This window comes from Peromyscus eremicus, chromosome 1, assembly GCF_949786415.1.
Source record: "Peromyscus eremicus chromosome 1, PerEre_H2_v1, whole genome shotgun sequence".
In the NCBI taxonomy this organism is placed as follows: domain Eukaryota; kingdom Metazoa; phylum Chordata; class Mammalia; order Rodentia; family Cricetidae; genus Peromyscus; species Peromyscus eremicus.
In genome coordinates this window covers 25579676-25598695 of record NC_081416.1, presented here as the reverse complement: position 1 = coordinate 25598695, position 19020 = coordinate 25579676, and the positions used below count along the sequence as shown (strand labels likewise).

General features: G+C 45.0%; 2 protein-coding genes and 1 non-coding gene across 3 annotated transcripts in view; 1 reads left to right on the top strand and 2 right to left on the bottom strand.

The window, feature by feature from the left end:
* Positions 1-3862: 3862 nt before the first annotated feature.
* On the bottom strand, positions 3863-5443 carry Fgfbp3 (fibroblast growth factor binding protein 3). The gene has a single exon (XM_059247091.1). It carries the CDS (start codon positions 5441-5443, stop codon positions 4688-4690), a length of 756 nt encoding a protein of 251 aa, XP_059103074.1. The 3' UTR covers positions 3863-4687.
* Positions 5444-12703: 7260 nt separating this feature from the next.
* On the bottom strand, positions 12704-12867 carry LOC131903048 (U1 spliceosomal RNA). Its single transcript, XR_009377308.1, has one exon. It is a non-coding gene; the product is annotated as a U1 spliceosomal RNA (small nuclear RNA).
* Positions 12868-17302: 4435 nt separating this feature from the next.
* The window catches only part of Btaf1 (B-TFIID TATA-box binding protein associated factor 1), a 94826-nt gene continuing 93108 nt past the window's right edge, over positions 17303-19020 (top strand). Inside the window, exon 1 of the mRNA XM_059258779.1 lies at positions 17303-17623. Within this exon, the coding sequence (XP_059114762.1) occupies positions 17610-17623 (14 nt within the window). The 5' untranslated portion in view covers positions 17303-17609. The remainder of the gene's footprint in view (positions 17624-19020) is intronic.

Here is a 19020-nt window from a genome sequence, read left to right as displayed (position 1 = left end):
TAGTACCAATAGAACTACAAAATTATTATTATTTGCTGGGCGGTGGTGGCACACACCTGTAATCCCACTACTTGGGAGGCAGAGGCAGGCAGATCTCTGTGAGTTCAAGACCTGCCTGGTCTACAAAGCGAGTTCCAGGACAGCCAGAGCTGCTACACAGAGAAATCCTGTCTCAAAACCACCCCCTCAAAATTATTATTATTATTTGTTTCTTTACTTATTTTGTTGAGACAGGGTCTCACAATGTAGACTTCTTGGGCTTAGAGCTCATCCCCAGACCAGGCTGACCTTGAACTCATAGAGATCTGCCTGCCTTTGCCTCCCAAGTGCTGGGACTAAAGACGTGTACCATCATGCCTGGGGTCTTGTTGTTGTTGTTTTGTTTTGTTTTATTGTTGTTTGTTTGTTTCCCTTTCTTACTTGCCTCTCTCTTTTACGAAATTCTGAAATAATATAAAGATGGAATCAGTGAATGAGATGGTTGCCAGCTTCAAAGATGGAAGAAGGCTGTGGGCCAAGGAATGTGGGCAGCTTCTTACAGCTGGACAGGGCAGTGAAACTGATCCCCTACCCCTAAAAGCTCCCATTGTTTATTTTCTTTGTAGCTGGAAGACTGCCTTTCTATGGTGACCTTTTCAGGGACTCTGTTTAGCCTTGAACTCTGTGCTGAATATCAAAATGGGAAGTTTATCCTCAGAATTTTGTTTCAGTCAACAGACTGTAAAGAATTAAAATACATCTTCCAGGTGATAATTATGCTTAGACAACAAGATAGGATAGAAAGTTAACATTTTATGAATCTAATAATATTCTTGTATGAATTTGCATTCTGGGTTAAAAATATAGGGCAGACTGTCAGCGTACCACGACACTGTGACTAGCCATTTACCGTTTCCCATGTCTGCCAAGCAAATTTATAAATTGGACCAGTATCTTTTTTTTTTTTTTTTTTGAGACAGAGTCTACCATGTAGACAGGCCTGGAACTAACTATATAAACCACGCTGGCCTTGAACTCATAGAACTCTGTCTGCCTCTGCCTCCTGAGTGCCAAATAATTTTGAAAATAGAACAAGAATCAGATGGTTTTCTGTCTATGATAACTTATTTCTCCTGCAGACAGAGCTACCAGTGCCTTCCTCTTTAATACCTTCTGATCTCAGCACCTACGGTGAACACTAGGACACCCTGGCAACTCTCCCCCCGCCCCCCCCTCCGGATGGTGCCCCTACGGGGAAACATTTGTGTTTCCCAGGACCATCCCCCTCATTATTATGGAGATTTTGGTTCAGTCCTCTCCCAACTGCAGGCTTGACTTTCTAGTGTGCTCTTCCAAACCTTTCTGGATGTCTGAGACACAGGTTTTCTCTCTTTCCCTGGACATTTCTGTTGGCTTTCTCCAGCTCTTTGAAGCCCACCATCTTTTTGGGTTCCATCACATAGTCCACATATGGTATACCTGCTGACACTCATGTCTTTATCTCTGTGGAGACTACATGTATAATTCTATAAGGTGACGAGTGTGCTTTAAAGTCCCAGACTTAGCCAGGCAGTGGTGGCGCACGCCTTTAATCCCAGCACACGGGAGGCAGAGCCAGGCGGATCTCTGTGAGTTCCAGGCCAGCCTGGGCTATAGAGTGAGTTCCAGGAAAGGTGCAAAGCTACACAGAGAAACCTTGTCTCGAAAAACCAAAACCAACCAAACAACCAAACAAATAAAGTCCCAGACTTAACCCAACTCTACCTTCATACAGCCCTGGAGATACTGAGACTTAGCCAACGTCATTCAAAAGACTGGGAAGGATCTGATCCTTCCAGCCCACTGTCAAGCAGCTAGCTCCTGTCCCTCTCCTTTGTTCTTGAGACAGAGCCCTGTTAGAGAGTAAGGGAGCAGGGATGCTAGCTGCCTGTTGGCTTGGACACACGGAGTGTGGCCTTGTCCTCTTTCTTAGAAAGAAATTTGTCAATCAGAGGGATTGGCAGTCCTCTTTCACAGAGAGCTGGAAGCAGGATTCTAGCCATGTACTCATTTCCATTATGTCTTTCTGGTGATGCATGTTTTTTGCTTGTCTTTTTAGATAACTCATATGTTGGGTCATACTTTTGGAGAACGGTCTCCAGATACCTTGAGTTTATTGTCCTTGACCAGGACAAATTTTATCTAAGGGTCAGTGTTACTCAACATGTGACCACATAAGCCTACTTACTTTGTTCAATCTGGATGCTTTGACAATTGTATGAGTACAAAAAAAATATACAAAATGGATATAAAATAATTTCTATTCCCTAGAGACAGATCAAAAAAGAAAAAGTTGGGAATTGTTGCACTTACTAGTGTTTTTAAAGGGAGAGAGTAAAAACCGAAGGTCAACAGAAACGTATTATACCTGGGAGCGGGCTTTGCATTGGCATCGGCTCAGGCTAGTGATGTAAGTTAATAAAAGATAACTGGGCAAGGTGGGGCATGCCTTTAATCCCAGCTATTTAGGAGCTGAGTCTGGAAGATTACAGGGTTCATATGGATGCCGAGCATGAGCCTGTCTCAAGCTGAAATTTAAAAACAAGTTTAGGGGCTCAGCAAGATCCCTCAGTTGGTTTAGGAGCTGTGTGTCAAGGCTGACGCTCTGAGCTCAATGCCCAGGACCCACACGGTGGAAGGTAAGAACTAACTCTAGCAGGCCAGTTGTCCCCTGACTGCCACGTATGCACACCCCCACACAAACACACATACGAACACACACACACATGCACACACACCCCAAAAGCCCAGCTTGGAATGTAGCTCAGTGGTCAAGGGCTTGCCTAGTATGCACAAGGCCCTGGGCTCAATTCCCAGTTACACACACACACACACACACACACACACACACACACACACAAATTAGTAAAGTTGATTGATGCATTGTAATGAGTATGAACTCTAGAAAACACACCTAATCCAAAGGGAGGCAGTCAACACTCAGCCAGTTGTTACTATGTGAGAAGACAGGCCCGGTGTCTTCAGATCTGCTTTTGTTTCAAGAAAACCAGAACTTTAGGGTTTTATATGAAATTATTTCACCTTAAAATGCTGACAGACAGCTAACCAGGCGGTGGTGGCCCATGTCTTTAATCCCAGCACTCGGGAGGTAGAGGCAGATGGATCTCTGTGAGTTCTAGGTCAGCCTGGTCTAAGGAGGAAGTTCCAGGATAGCAGGGCTGTTACACAGAGAAACCCTGTCTCTAAAAAACACAAACAAAAACTGCTGACAGCTAGCCCAAATCGGAGGAAAGGAAAGAAAGAGGAGAAGGAAATAGGGGGCAGGAGAGAAAGGAGCGAGGAATGAGAGAGGAATTGAGAGAGAGAGAGAGAGAGAGAGAGAGAGAGAGAGAGAGAGAGAACACCCTGTGAAGTCCAAGCAGAACAATACAAGAACAATGCACACCCCAGTAGCTGCTTGTTAGTGGCTCTTGCTTCATACAAATTTTTCAGTTTCTTTTCCCAACAATTCAAATTGTGTGTAAGAACTTAATTCGGGGTGGGAGGGGGAGCGGAAGGAGGGATGAGGGGGGAATCTGTGATTGGTATGCAAAATGAATTTTTAAAATTTTTTAATAAAAAAGAACTTAATTCAAGTTGGTCATGGTGGAGCACCTATAAACGCCAAACTTGGAAGTCTGAGGCATCATGGTCTTGAGAAAATGACTCTCTCTCTCTCTCTCTCTCTCTCTCTCTCTCTCTCTCTCTCTCTCTCTCACACACACACACACACACACACACACATAGATGGTAAGGGCTTAAATAAATGTGTATTTAGAAACAGATAAATGACAAAAGCAGAATTTCCATTGTTTTATCATTTTCTAAGTCCAGCCAGTTTTTTTATTAAAGATGATCATTACATCATATTAAAAATGAAAAAATTAAATTTAATTACACAAGAGATAAGGGCCCAACAACTGAGATACATGTCTACATTTTATCTGAGTTTTAAAAGAGTGATCAAATGTAAAGACTTGGGATTTTCGTCTGTATTTGATGATCTAGAGAGCACTGAACTTCTAAAATTCACTTCTGATTTTAGGTAGTTAAGGAACTTTCAGGACAGTATATTAGAAATTCAGTTACAAAAGAGCAACGCTAAAGGAATTGAAATGCAGTTGTCCTGATAACCCATTCTTGGATTTATTTCTTTACCTATAATGTTCAATCCACATAGAAAGTGTGATGCTGTCACACCCAGAGTTGATAACAATCCAGAAAAAGGGGTGGGGAGAAAAACTTGTCAGCCAAGAAGACTGAACAGTTCAGCCTGGCTGGGGCTCTTTCTCACAGTTACATTTTAATAATAATGTGTTAATAGACTTTGTATCTCACTTCATAGGAGAGATTCGCACCTCTTTAGTCACGGCAGTCCCTATTTTCAGCTTCTCTCTCTAGTCTACAGTTTTTGCAAACTTAATATAAACCTATCCGTTTCCACTACTTCTTCTGCTCTTAAATCAGAATTGAGATGCTTCAAAACGTGTACTCCTCTGCTGTCTCAGATTCTTCCTACCCTGACCCCTGCCCCATCTTGGAAACCCGGACTCCTGCCTACTCTCCATCCCGGTTCCCACGGTCTAAGACGCCCCGAGCCTCCCGCCCCGGCTTCAGTGCCCTCTGTTCCGCGGCAGCGGCCCCTGGTGCCCCCGCCAGGCCCGCAACCTCAGCCATTCCAGAAATTGACAAAGAAGTTGCAGAGGGAGTGCCACTTCTCGGCGCAGTAGGTCTCGGTGAGCTCGGCGTTCTGGTCCAGCCCGTCGGGCTGGAGCTCGGCCACCGCGGGAGGCTCCGGGACCCGGTCCGAGCCCGCCTTCCTCCGGCCCGCGCTGGTCTTCGCCCTCGAGGGCTTCTCCTCGGGCGGCGAGCTCGGGGAGCGCACCGGCTGTCGCGGCCGAGCCCGGCTCCGCGCCCTGGGCCGGGGCTGCTGGGCTGGACGCGCGGACAGGGTGGGGTGGGCGAGTGGTTGCAGCTCGGCGCCAGCCTTCTTGCGGGCGCACAGGCGCGGTGGCAGCGGCGCGGGGTCCTGGCAGGGTTGCGGCTTCCTACGCAGCGCGCCCAGCAGCCGCCTCCAGTAGTGCGAGCGCCGGGCGCCGGAGGTCGCGCAGCGCTCGGGATGCCCGCGGTAGGCGCAGTGCAGGCGAGCCCCGCCCGGGGCCTGGCAGCGCAGGGCCAGCTCGCCGCCCGTCGGCGTCCCCGGGGCTGGCACCAGGAGCTGCCAGCTGCACGCGTGCTGCTCTGGGCTCACGAAGCGACCCGAGGAACCGCCCGTGGGGCCCGAGGCCGGGGCCGCCTCCCTACCCGCAGCCCCCTTGTCCTTCCGGGCAGCCGCGAGGAGGCAGCATCCCAGCAGCAGCAGCAGCAGCCTCAGCGGCGAGGGCGACGCCCGCGGCCTCGGAGGATTCCTGCCTGCGGTGGCCATTCCACTCTTCTGGGGTTTCTGGGGCTTCAGTGCAGGCAGCACAAGGAGAGGAGCATCCTTGGATCTGCGGATGAAGGCCACGGATCAGTCCCACGCAGCCCTCTCCCTGGTCACAGAAACCTGCCAACTCCCCTGACTGGACTTTCTGGAAACCAATGTTCTCAGTTAGCTGCGAGGAGCCCCTCTAAAGAGTTGTCCTAGGGGGACAACTTACTGTTTAAGGGATCGTTTTTTGAAACGTTCATTGAGATAGGAAAATGTTTAATAATCACCCCGCCACCCTCCACTAAACTGTCTACAAAATCATTTGAGGTTAATTGTAGGATGAATGCACTTTTAGCTTACCGAATTCTAGAAGAGGTGGAGGGGTCCTATCAGAGCAGAGTGAATGACTGCGTAAGGGATTAGTCTGTTTTAAATGGTCCTCTGTGAATGAACCTGTTATCAATGGGACAGAAGGGGCCTCCCCCTCTATGCCCCTCCCAGACTTCTCTCACACTGCATTTCCCACACTACTAACACACACAGAAGATACACTCTCGTGCAGACCCACACATCACAGAAGTATGATAGAAGCGGCCATGTGACATGAAACATAAATGCTGTATTTTGCTTCTATCACTGAAAATAAGGCAAATGTTAACAAATCTTTCTTTTCTTTTGAAACTTACACATTTACCTGAAGAATAACAAACAGGAAAACCTAAGTTTTAAGATTAAAAAAGATAAAATAAAACAAAAATATTTGGAACCAGATATTATTTGACTATTTGCAGTTTCCTTTTTTCTTTCTGCATTACATGTAGTGTGTGTGTGTGTGTGTGTGTGTGTGTGTGTGTGTGTGTGTGTTGTGTGTGTGTGTGTATAAGAGAAAAACCTGCGGGAGCCGATTCTCTTCTCTCCCTCTCCCTCATGGGCCCCAATGATCCAACTCAGTTTGTGGGTCCGGAAGCGCCTTTACCTACTGAGCCATCTGGAAGGCCCCATTATTTTCGGTTCTGTGTCTATCCAGGGGTGGATATTTTGGTTTTTGACTATTTGGGGGTATGACAAATTAGTCCTAAATGTCTTTCAAAACTTACATGTTCTCAATGGAACTATTCGCTTTGTAGTCAGAAAGTAATACAAAGTCAAATGGTGTAATATTTAAGTATTAACCTGTTCTTGTATGCTTCTATAGAGGAGGGATAGACTCTGGGTCTGATTAATTTTGCTGTGTGTCTTTTTAATTTACAATTTTTAAAAATTTATTTATTTATTTATTTTAATGTTCGTTGGTGTCAGGTCCCCTGGAACTGGAGTTACAGACAGTTGTGAGCTGCCATGTGGTTGCTGGGAATTGAACCTGGGTCCTGTGGAAGAGCAGTCAGTGCTCTTAACCACTGAGCCATTTCTCCAGCCCCTAATTTACAATTTTTTTATGATAAAGTTTATAAAATGAAAGAGTTTGGTGTTTTTGTTTTTTTGTTTTTTTTTTTGTTTTTGTTTTTGTTTTTCGAGACAGGGTTTCTCTGTGTAGCTTTGCGCCTTTCCTGGAACTCACTTGGTAGCCCAGGCTGGCCTCGAACTCACAGAAATCTGCCTAGCTCTGCCTCCCAAGTGCTGGGATTAAAGGTGTGCGCCACCACCGCCCGGCAAAATGAAAGCGTTTTACACTTCTTATTTATTAATTTATTTGCTGTGTGTGTGCTCCAATGCTACGGCACACTTGTGGAGGTCAGGAGACAAGTTTCCGAAGTCTATTCTCTCCTCCCACCATGTGGGTCTCAAGGATTGAAGGATGGAACTCTGATGATCAGGCTTGGCAGCAAGCCCCTTGACTCGCTAAGCCATCTTATGAGCCCCCTTCCTTTTGAAATAGGGCCTCATGTACCCAAGGCTGGCCTTGAGTTCTGACTGTGACCTCGTATTTTAAGCAAAGTTTTTTTTTTAAGCTTTGGGGTTTTGTATTCACCCCCTAATATATGTTACCTTTTTTTATTTTAAGAGTTTCTTGCCAAGGGGCTGGTGTAAAGGTAGCAAGAGAAGACTGACTCCACACAGTTGTCCTGTGGTCTCCGTCAGGCACAGTGACACATGCCCCTCCCATACACAGCAATAATAAGAGAAAATGTTTTGGGCTTTGTTTTGCTTAAAGCACTTACTCCCCCAGGTGACGTGGATGTTGCTCACTAGTAGAGGTCTTACTTAGTGTGTCCAAGGCCCTCAGTTCACCCCTCAGTACTGAAAAATACTTATTTCCTAAGCTAATGTTGGTATTAATTATACTAGCAACATTTTTAATAAAAACAAATCGGTACTTACATAATTAAGAAATGCTAACAACATCAAAACAGGAACACTAACAAAAGTTTTGTAATTATCAATAGATAATTAATGAATTTCACAGATGGAAATATTTTCTAAATTTCTTTCTCAGAAAAAAATATTCTCACAGGTAAAGCACCAAAAGTAGTCACAGACTTTATTTTTTCTGTTGCTCTGGTATTATCAAGGGCGGCCTGACATTGGGATAGATTTTTCAGCTAAAGAGTGACATCTTGTGGCATTGTGGTCTAGTTGCATAAAAAGAATGTAAACTAATGAGCTAGTTCCACAGACTGAGCTGTCATAGGCATTACTCCGAGAAGAAAAAGGAAAGGTAGACAGATGTGCTATACACGTCCGAAAAGGCAAGACAAGTTCAAAACCACGGTAAGTGAAACAGAACACGTATAGCCTGGTGGTTCCTGCCTGTCATTCCAACACCCTAAATGCTGAGGCAGGAGAATCAGACACTCAAGGCTAGAAAGGGCAGCACAGTGAGGCTTGGGCCAGCCTGAGACACAACAAGACCTTGTCTCAAAAACAAAGACAGGAAGAAAGAAACTATAACATAAATCCTAGCGTTTTAGAGGCTTGGGTGAAAAATGTTTCCTGCCTTTACAGAGAACTGGAACTTGGTTCACGGCACCCATTTCGGGTAGCTCATAGCCGATACTCCAGCTCCAGGTCATCTATCACTCTCTTCTGTCCTTCATGGGTTCCTGCACTCCCATGTACATACTGCCACATGGATACATACACATGATTAAAAAAATAAAAATAGGAGAGATGGCTCAGAGGTTAAGAGCACTGGCTGTTCTTCCAAAGGTCCTGAGTTCAATTCCCAGCAACCACATGGTGGCTCACAGCCACCTGTAATGAGATCTGGTGCCCTCTTCTAGCCTGCAGGCATACATGCTGCAGAACACTGCATACATAATAAATAAATCTTTTAAAAAAAGAAAAGAAAAGAAAAGAAAAATATTCAAAGTCTCTTTAAAAAATCAATCAATCAATCTTTCCAAGGGAGGTCCAACTCCAGCAGCCCTGGGCTCCTGTGGATCCAACCATCTCTCCCTCCTCCGGGACTACAGCTTGAATGTTCCAGGTCTCTCTTGGCTGAGTCCGCTTTGGGGAGGTGTGGCAGAGTAAGGCCTACATTAATTGTGAGTGGTTTGTGGAATTTTCTCTTGCCATTCTTTTCTATTCTATTCTGGAGCTCTCCCAGAGTATGATCTCGAGTGTTTGCACTTCACTTGTGAACTCAGGGGTTTTTATTACTCTCCTCCATTAATGTCATTCCACTGTCTCCCGGTTGCCTTCCTAGCCCTGACCTTCCTCCCTCTCCTCCCAACTGCGTTCTAGCTGCCTCTTAAGAAGCAAGAGGCTGCAGGATTGGAGTAGGTGGGATGGAGCCCTTTGAGTTCTATCTAGAGACCTGTCTCCAGTCCAGCAGTAGCTGACTTGCTGCAGTTCCTCCTAACATCTGATGGCAAGGGTTGGAGGTGTTGGATCTGGCCTGGCCCTGGCCCCTGTACCTTAGCCCTGGGTGGCCAAGTAGAGAGGCATCCATACCCCTCAATAAGTGTAAGCACTCTAGTTGTAAATGCCCCCACCTCCACCAATCACAGATCCCAAAGCACTATCTCCTGGTAACTAGGCAAGCAGCTGAGCTTGGCCAAGGTGAGGGCTTTGTAAGGGAGCAGCTCCCTGGTGCTGAGAGGTCTTGCAGCACAAAGACCATTGGTACCAAGAACCTCAGGTGCCTCTGGCTCCTGGGACTGAGGAGAGCTGGTGTCAAGTCAGGAGAGCAAACTATTCACCAGGACAGCCAAAGACAGGGTTGTGTCTTATCTCAGGAGCCATCCCTGTGGCCCTCCCTTGGTGGTCTGCTGCTTGTCCTGTCCTGCCCTCCTGAGCTGCACAGTCCCCACCCTCGGCATCCAGGAGAGTGGGGGCGGGGGAATAACCCACCTAGCAGGGAAGATGGCTAGGGGAAAACCCAGTGGCTGCTCTCACACCCACCCATGCCTCTGTCACAGGGCCAGCCTTCAGAAGGGCTGGTGTGAAAAGCCAATGCCCTCCCAGCCCAGAGCCAAGCTCCCACCCCTCCTGGGCCCACAAGGGAGATTGCACATTAACTACTGAATGAAGAGGAGCAGTGATGGAAATGTGAGCCCTGGAAATAAGTGATGCCGGGAAGAATAAATGAGAAGTCTTTATAACAGGAAAAAACGACCATCTTAGCCATTTCAAAGTATATAGTTCAGCAGCGGTGAGACCACCCACACTTGTACAGTCCTTGTCACATCTGTCACAGAACTTGCTCCACTTGTCCAAATAAGTTTGTCTCTGTGGGGCTGGAGACATCGATGCCTCAGAAGCTATGAGTTCTTACTGCTCTTCCAGAGTTTAGCTCCTGGCACCCACATTAGGTGCTTTAACATCTGTAACTCCATGTTCAGGGCATCCAACACCCTCTTCTGGCTTCCCCTGAATCCACGTACATAGCATACTCACACAGACACACAGACACTAAATAAAAATAAAAATAGATAGTAAAAGTTTGTCTCCATTAAACAATAACTCTCCATTCTTCTCTTTCCCCATCTCCTGACAACCATGATTCTATTTTCTGTCTCTATGAATGTAACCATCTAATATAAAGTAAAATCATATAGTAGTCATCCTTTTAGGACAGGCGTACTCCATTTAAAATGATATCCTCCAGATTCAGTTAGATTGTAGCATGTCTCTAGATTCCTTTCATTCTCAAGGCTAAGTAATATGCATTGTATTTATATACCACATTTTGCTTATTCATTCATCCGCTGGTGGATACTTGAATGCTTATAACTTTCAGCTAGTATCAATAATGCTGTTATGACTCTGGCTTGCAAATATCTGATCAAGTTCCTGCTTTTAAAGCTCCACTTATAATTTTTTGAGGACAGCCATTCTACCTCCTACAGTGGATACGTCATGTTACATTCCCATAAACAGGGCACACACATCCCAGATTCTCTACATCATTGCCGTCACTTGTCTTATTCATATCCATTGTATGGGTGCGCATTAATATCTCACCGCGGTTCTGGTTTGCATTTCTCTAATGATTCTTGAGTAAGTCCTTTGCTTTATATTTTAATCATTTTGTTGATGTTGTTGAGAAGTTGGGGGTCTGTGTATTAACATTTTATAAGATATGTGATTTGGAAATATTCCCTTGCATTCTGTGGAATGGAATGTTTTCACTGTTAGTCATGTTCTGAGGTGCAGACATGTTTTTAACTTTGATGGAGTTCAAGGCAAACACCATTTCCAAATATCATGACAGGAGTAGGAAAACATGAAGTACATATCTTAACATTGTTTTTTTTTTTTTTAAATTTTATGTGAATGAGAATTTTGCCTGCATGTATTTATGTGCACTATATGTGTCTGGTACCCTTGGAGGCCAGAAGAAAGCGTGAGGTCTCCTGGAACTAGAGTTACAGGTAGTTGTGAGTTGCCCAGTAGGGATGTTGGGAACTCAACCTTGATCCTCAGCAAGAGTAGAAACTGCTCTTAACCACCGGGTCATCTCTCCAGCCCCTAATGTTGCGTGTGAGTTTGGGCATATACCCTACAGAGTGTGTGTGTAGGTCAGAAGACAACTTGCAAGGTGGGTTCTCTTCTACTTTTATGTGGGTTCTCAGGATTAAACAGCTGAGTCATTTTGCTGGTCCAGTTACCATTTTCCTTAGCAACCCGAAAGTCTTCACAGTTTATGAGAAGGTAAAGTTTGTTAATGACTTCAGTGGTTAAACCAGGAATGATTGTGCATGTCTGAAATTTAAGAGGCTGGGACATGATAGCTACGAGTTTGAGCAGTTTTCAGCCTTGGCTATTTTTTGTTGTTGTTTTTCGAGACGGGGTTTCTCTGTGTAGCTCTGCCTGGCTGTCCTGGAACTCGCTCTGTAGACCAGGCCGGCCTCAAACTCACAAGAGATCTGCCTGCCTCTGCCTCCTAAATGTGAGGGATTTGCGGGCTCAGCCTGGGATTAATGCTACTTTGTCTCAAGTTTAAACAAAAGATAATGTTTACATTTCTATTACCTTTTTCATATTCCATTTTATTCTCCACTCAGTTTCCTTCCAGGGGTAATGAACATGTTATCATAACTGTGGGGTGAATTCTTTTAACCCACTTGTAATAATTCTATACTTGCTTCTGTCCATATATGGGAAAACTCACACCAGCATAGTTACTGTAGCTTTATGGATATTAACTAGAATTGGGAAAGATGAAATATTAACTGTTCTGGATTTTCATGTATTGGAAATATTAGTTAAGCAATTTTATACAGACCACAGTGGATTGCAAGTTCAAAGACAGCCTGTGCTACATTGCAAGATTCTCTCAAAAATAAGTAAATAGGGATGGGGAGACAGGTCAGTTGGGAAAGCATTTGATATGCAAGTGTGAGGATTTGAGTTCAGATCTCTGAACCCTTGTAAGGGCTGACTTGGTACCACACCTGTAATTCAAGCACTCCTGTGGCAAGAAGAGAGGCTGAGAAAGGAGAATTCCCAGAAGCTGGTAGACCACCAAGCCTGGCATAAACTACAGCAAAAAGACATTGTTTCAAACAAGATGACAGTCAAGGACTGATATCCAGGGTTGTTCTTGGACCTACATTTGTGCTGGAGGAGGCAGGCACGCACTTGCACGCAAACGCGCACATGCACGCACGCACACAGATTAAAAGAAAAAACAAAAAGGAATGAGTGTAGACCAGCTCCAACCTGTTGAAGGGTTCTTGCAGGGAGGAGAGAGGAATGAGGAAGTATTAGATAGAAATATAGGCAAAGAAAAGGAGAGAAACACAGGATAGCTTTGGGAGGGCAGTGGGTCCATACCCAGTCACCCCGAGTTTAATCATGATGGGTTTATTTATTTATTTATTTTTTATTTAGGGGAGAGCGCGAACGTAATCCCCCACTACCACAAATTATGCAGTCGAGTTTCCCGCTTTTGGGGAAATCGAAGGGGTCAGCACATCCGGAGTGCAATGGATAAGCCTCGCCCTGGGAAAACCACCTTCGTGATCATGGTATCTCCCCTGCCAGGTAAGGATGATGATGGGCTTTTTATACATCAGCAAGGGGAAAAACAAAAGACCTCCCCTTCTCAAGGTCAAGGTATAAAGTACCAACAACTGTAGACCCTTCAAAACACCTGGTGCCCACGTCCTTGGTCAAATCATCCCATGATGCAGCCCTACTGGGTAAAGCAAGCTCAGACTTTCTGGCCTTGAGTAAGGCCTTACTAGGGAGCCTCTGTGGGCCCTGACAAATGAGCAAATAACTTGTATCTTGGGGGTGGTGGCCCACACTTTAATCCCAGCACTCAGGAGGCAGATCTCTGAGTTTAAGGCTAGCCTGGTCTACAGAGTGAATTCCAGGACAGCCAGGGCCATACAGAGAAACTCTGTTTTGAAAAAGAAAAAAAAAATCTCACAAAATACATATATATTTATAAAACCTCAAGCTTCATAGTGACAATTATTTCTGAAATGGTACAGAGGAGGATAGATGGGATTAGAAAGAAGTAAAGGATAATTTTAACTATAGTTTTGTAGAAATTTATCTAAAGCAAATATAGTAAAAGTATTAAAATATTTTGAATTTTTCTTCTCATAATTTGTCCATAAATCCTATTTATTCACTTTACTGCTTTTGGGATTCTATTATAAAATTAGAGGTAGATATTTAGATGGATATGAAACTACAGATTCAGATCATTTCCAGGTTTTCTATGTAGTATATACAGTGTTCTAGTGAACATTCTTCTGGTTTTTTTTTTTTTTTTGAGACAAGGTTTCACTATGTAGCCCTGGCTGGCCTGGAACTTGCTATGTAGACCAGGCTGGCCTTGAACTCACAGACCCTTCTTCTGCCTCTTGAGTTCTGGGATTAAAGGAGTGGGCCACCAAGCCCAGCCTTTTTTTAATGTTCTTTTAAAAAAGTACATTTATTTATTTGTTCGTGTGTGTAGGTGTGTGAGCGGCCCACGAGTGAAGGTCAGAGGACAACTTGCAGGAGCTGGTGTTCTGCTTCCACTACCTGGGTCTCAGGGACTGAACTCAGGTTAGGCGTGGTGGCAAGTGCCTCTACTCACTGAGCCATCTTTTCCAGCCCTCAGGTAACATCTTCATAAGGATGATCTCCAGTAAAAGACTGTGTTCCTACAGCCATTAGCTTTAAATTGGGGATATATGGATCCTCAAGAAATGTATAGGTCTAGTAGTGCCATGCTTTTAAAAGTCAGTGTGCCACAAACTATAAATACATTTGATTAAAGAGCATTGACCTAGAAGCTGCTGGGGTGTGGCATTATAAAAGCTCTATGTACTAGATTACGTTTTAATCCCCAAATCTGTAACTTAAGACAACCATATTTGCCAAAAGTTGTGAGCTCGTGTTATTATCCCCATTTCACAGTTGAGGAATTATGATACAGAAATTAAGTGAGCAGCTCAAGGTCATATTGTTAACAAAAGGGGTAGTCAGGGATGGAGGTTTAGCTCAGTGCCACAGCATGTGCCTAGCATGAGCCAGGCCCTGAATTCCATCACCAGCACCTCCATGAGCACCGAAGGTCAATGTGTTAATAGTTTTGAGTGTTTACTCAATGGCACTCAATGGCAGTCATTTGGTTAAATGTTTGTGCATTCTCATTGAGTCCCCACCAACTCTGAGTACCATTATTGTCTTCACTTCCCAGATGTAGAACTGAAACTTAGTGAAATTATAAAATTTCTTTGGACACATAACTATTAAGTGTGATGAGAAAGGACTTAAAAATAAGTCAGTCTATCTGGGCGGTGGGGGCGCACACCTTGAATCCCAGCCCTTGGGAGGCAGAGGCAGGTGGATCTCTGAGTTTGAGGCTAGCCTGGTCCACAGAGCGAGTTCCAGGACAGCTAGGGCTACAGAGTAATCCTGTCTCGGAAAAAAAAAAAAAAAAAATCAAAACCAAAACCAAGAAAGAAAAAGAAAAGTCAGTCCTATAGAATATATTTGACCATTTGACGCTTGCATTATCCTTACAAGTTGAAGGGGCTGGAGACATGACTCAGTAGTTAAGAGCACATATTACTCTTCCAGAGGACCTGAGTTTGAGTCTCAGGAGGCTCCTAATCATCTGTAACTTCAACTCCAGGATGACCAAACTCTCTGGCCTCTGTGGGCATGTGCCACACAAACACAATTAAAACAAACAAACAAACAAAAAACAAATGATTACCTTTGGGAAAACCCAAGTTGATAGCAATAGTACTTTCCTCTCTTCAAAGCTTAATTTAGACTACAGACCTATGTATCCTTGATATTAAAGAGAAAGAGTTTTAAAAATGTAAATCAGATCAGTATAGTTGGTTGTTTTTTTTTCCTCCTTTGGCTCTTTTACTCTTTTTTTTTGGGGGGGGTCTGCCACCCAGTTCCCAAATAAATACACAGTCCTATTCTTACTTATAAATGCCTGGCTTTAGCTTGGCTTGTTTATAGCCAGCTTTTCTTAAAGTGTCTTGTCTACCTCCTGCCTCTGGGATTTATCTTTTTCTGTTCCATATACCTTTCTTTCTTACTCCATTTCTGGTTGTGTAGGTGGGTGGCTGGCCCCTGGTGTCCTCCTTTCCTCCTTTTTACTCTGCTTGCCAGCCTCTCCTGCCTGGCTGTTCAGCTCTTTATTAGACCAATCAGGTGTTTTAGACAGGCAAAGGCACACAGCTTCACAGAGTTCAACAAATGCAACACATCTTTGCATCATTAAACAAATGTAACACATCTTAAAATACCATTCTATAACAGATCAGTTCACTCTTTTGTTTAAAACGCTCTTTACTACACCTAGTGTAAAAATCCAAATTCCTTAACTTACAAGCCCCCTTTATCTCTCCCATCAGAATGGACTAATCTTAGGTGTACTCACTACCTAGAGAGCTCCTAGGATCTTTACATAGCTAGCTACCTCATGTCATATAGTTATCAGTTTAAACACCTTAGTTTTCCCCTAATCACCAAGTTCAGAACAGGTCTCTGTCACTCTCTTTTCCAGCATTCCGTTTCAGGTACTAGGAAAACATTTCTGCATTTATGTTTACTTTTTTTTTTTTCAAAACCTTTTTTCATTTATATGAGATTTTGCCTGCAGTGTATCTATGTGTACCACATGTGTGTTTGATGCCCACATAAGTCAGAAGGCATCAGATCCCCCTGGATATGTAACTACAGAAGGTTGTGAGCCACCAATGTGGATCTGGGAAGTGAACCTAGGTCCTCTGAATGAATTGAAAATAAATATTATTACTGTCTTGGAGCTAGACAATTATTTAAACTTTTAGAGATTCCTTTCCTCACTTGTAAAGTGAAGATTCAAACTTTTTTTTATTTACAGGCTGAGGATGTAAGTCAGTGACAGCACGTGTGAAGTCCTGAATTCTAGTCCCAGCACCATCAAATAACAAACTGGAAAACATCACATTATTTACAGCCTCGTCTTATGATTGTAAGAGAGAATGTAAGCCACGGCACAGCACGTTAGCAGGTATTTGCTTTATTTCTTCCCATACATATTAACTTTATAGTTCAAGTTCTTGTGAGCTTTTCTAGATACATGACCTCATTTGGTTTTCACCGCCTTCTACAGTGCTTCTCATCTTACAGATGACAGACCCGAGGATTGAGACATCACTTCTAAAAAGGTAATGAGAAGCCAATGGGCATGTTTTATAAGCAGAGGAGTGACATGACATGCGCCTTTTGAAGATTAATCTGTCAGTGGCCTATAAACTGGGCTTGCCGAAACCAGAGAAATACTAGTTTGACTACTGGCATGAAAATAAACTTTAGGGTGGTTAAGAGGCCATAGTAGGCAACAGGGGAGTGTTTAGCAGTAAGTAGAAGGAAGGAGGGAGGGAAGGAAGGGAGAGAGGAAGAAAGGCCTGGTAAAATCACGGGCAGTCCCTTCAGCATTTATACAGAACTTCTAGTAAATAATGGTATACACTTGAGCCTCCCTGCTCTCTTCCTCGTGGAACCACAGCAAATTCTTGGCCTGGAAATCGCTATGTAGCCCAGACTGACCTCCAGTTTCACAATCTGCTGTCTCAGCCTCCCGGGTACTAGGATTATAGGCGTGCACCACCCCACCCAGCCCTTTGCAGGTCCTCCTTGGCTTCACCCCGCCCATAGCATCGCGACCTGGGCCGGAGTCTCAAATTCCTCCAGGGTTCGTTCCTGTTTGCAAACAGCCTAGAGGGGTAGGGTCAGGATGGCAAGCCCTTAGAAACCGAGGTTTTGAACTTCCAGAACTCTAGGGGGGTCATCTTCCTCCTGCTCTGGAAAGCGGAGACCTCTTTGCATTTCTCCCCCTAATCTCCCCGACTGGGCGTCCTCTCCGGATCCCGCACCGCGAACCAGCTCCAGGTGTGGCCGGACGCCGCGGCGCTCCGCGAGTCGGCCCCCGGCGGCGCGCGGCCCCACGTGCGAGTGACGTCACTTCCGGCGCCCTGACGCTAAGTCCGGCGTCCCGACGTTTGCGTCAGCAGAGAGCGGGGCTGGGGGCACCCGGTTTGAAGTGGTGCGGGGCAGAGCGGCGCCGCCTCCGCCCGTGTGTGGGATCCCCGGCCGGTGGCGTTTGGGGGACGAGCTCAGGCTGAGCGGCCCATGCCCGAAGGCCCGCGCCGGCCGCTACACGCCGCGCCGCCTGCTGCCCTGCGCCCCACGGCCTGGGCCTGCGCCGCTCTGCTCGGGAAACGGGCGCCCGAGCGGCGCGGCGTGTCTCCTCCCCGGGAGTTCCGAACCGCCGGCGCCGGCCATGGCGGTCTCCAGGTGGGTGTCGCCGCCCGCCCGCCCGCCCGCTAACGGGGAGCGCGCGTGGGCAAGGCTGTCGGCTCCCGGCGCCTCACTGCAGGGCCGCCGCGCTGCTTCTCTCCCGGCCGGACTTCCGAGTTCGCCCCTCGGCCGGCGGGCGCTTGGGGCTCGGGTTACTCGGAGAAATCGCCTCCAGAAGGGCTCTTTCCTCGTTAAATGGGACTCCTTGGCGCGTTCGAACGGGCTTTTTTTTTTTCTTTTTTTCTCCACCACGCTTCTCTTCTCTGGTTTCTCTTCCCTCTTTGAATTCTACGCGAGTCTCTTCTTTCTTAGAATCTAAGTCTGATCCCTAACCACCATTTCACGTCAAAAGTTGGTAGTAACTGTCGGGGGCGGAGGTTGAAATACTGTTATCTAAGAGACCATATGGTTATACTAAATTTAAACAATTTACAGCGTTAAGGGTATAGACTCTCGTTTTTTCTTAAGGTGTAATTCCTCCTTTTGTTCGGCAGTAAGCATTCCGTCATCAGCGTGTAGTCTTAAAACAGATCACTCTTTTTTCCCCAAGTGATATTATAGATTTGGAATTATTGTAAAATTTTGCCCACTGTGGCAAACTCTAAGAACATTATAGAAAAACTTAGACACATTTAACTTGTATGGCTTCTGATGATAGAACGGGTTGGAAAACTTGGAAATGATTTTGGTGTCCCGGTGACATTTAAGTAGAGTATAGGCTTTCGGTGTTTAGTCAAAAAGAGTTACCAAGTTCTTTAGGGACGATGAGGTAACTTAATGAGAATCGAGTCCTTTCGCCTAATGGACTGAAGGAGATAAATGATGAAAATAAACAGCTTTCACTCATTTTTCGCAATTAGTTGAACACATTCCTTTGAGTACAGTATGTGCTGAAGTTTTCTTATGACAAAAGACTAACCCATCCCTCACAAACTCCCTAGGTAACTGATGAAATAGTGTGTGGGAAAAGCCCATGGGAGTTGAGTGAAGGGGGTTGCTAGGTACCAGTAGTACGGGACATCTAATTTTTATTTCATAAGCAGACTCATCCACTCAGTGGGGGAAAGATTTTTATTTCAGCATCTATAGAATTGCTTTAAGAGAATACAAGTGGCATTTCTTTTTTCTGCAAGTACAGATAACCTTATAATTTATCTTCTATGTAAATGCGTAAATATATACACAGGAAATGTGTTGCTACATAAACAATATAACACTTATTCCCTTTTTTCCTTCTCTCTCTCTCTCTCTCTCTCTCTCTCTCTCTCTCTCTCTCTTTTAAAGACAAGGGTCTCATGTAGCCCAGGCTATCCTCGAACTCAGAAGGATCCACTTTCTTCTGTTTCTGGGATTAGAGGTGTGGTGTCACCTTGCCTTATCAGTCCTTCCTAATT

Excerpts from the sequence above, each read along its gene's own strand:
- Fgfbp3 (XM_059247091.1), bottom strand. The coding sequence starts at position 5,443 with ATGGCCACCGCAGGCAGGAATCCTCCGAGGCCGCGGGCGTCGCCCTCG.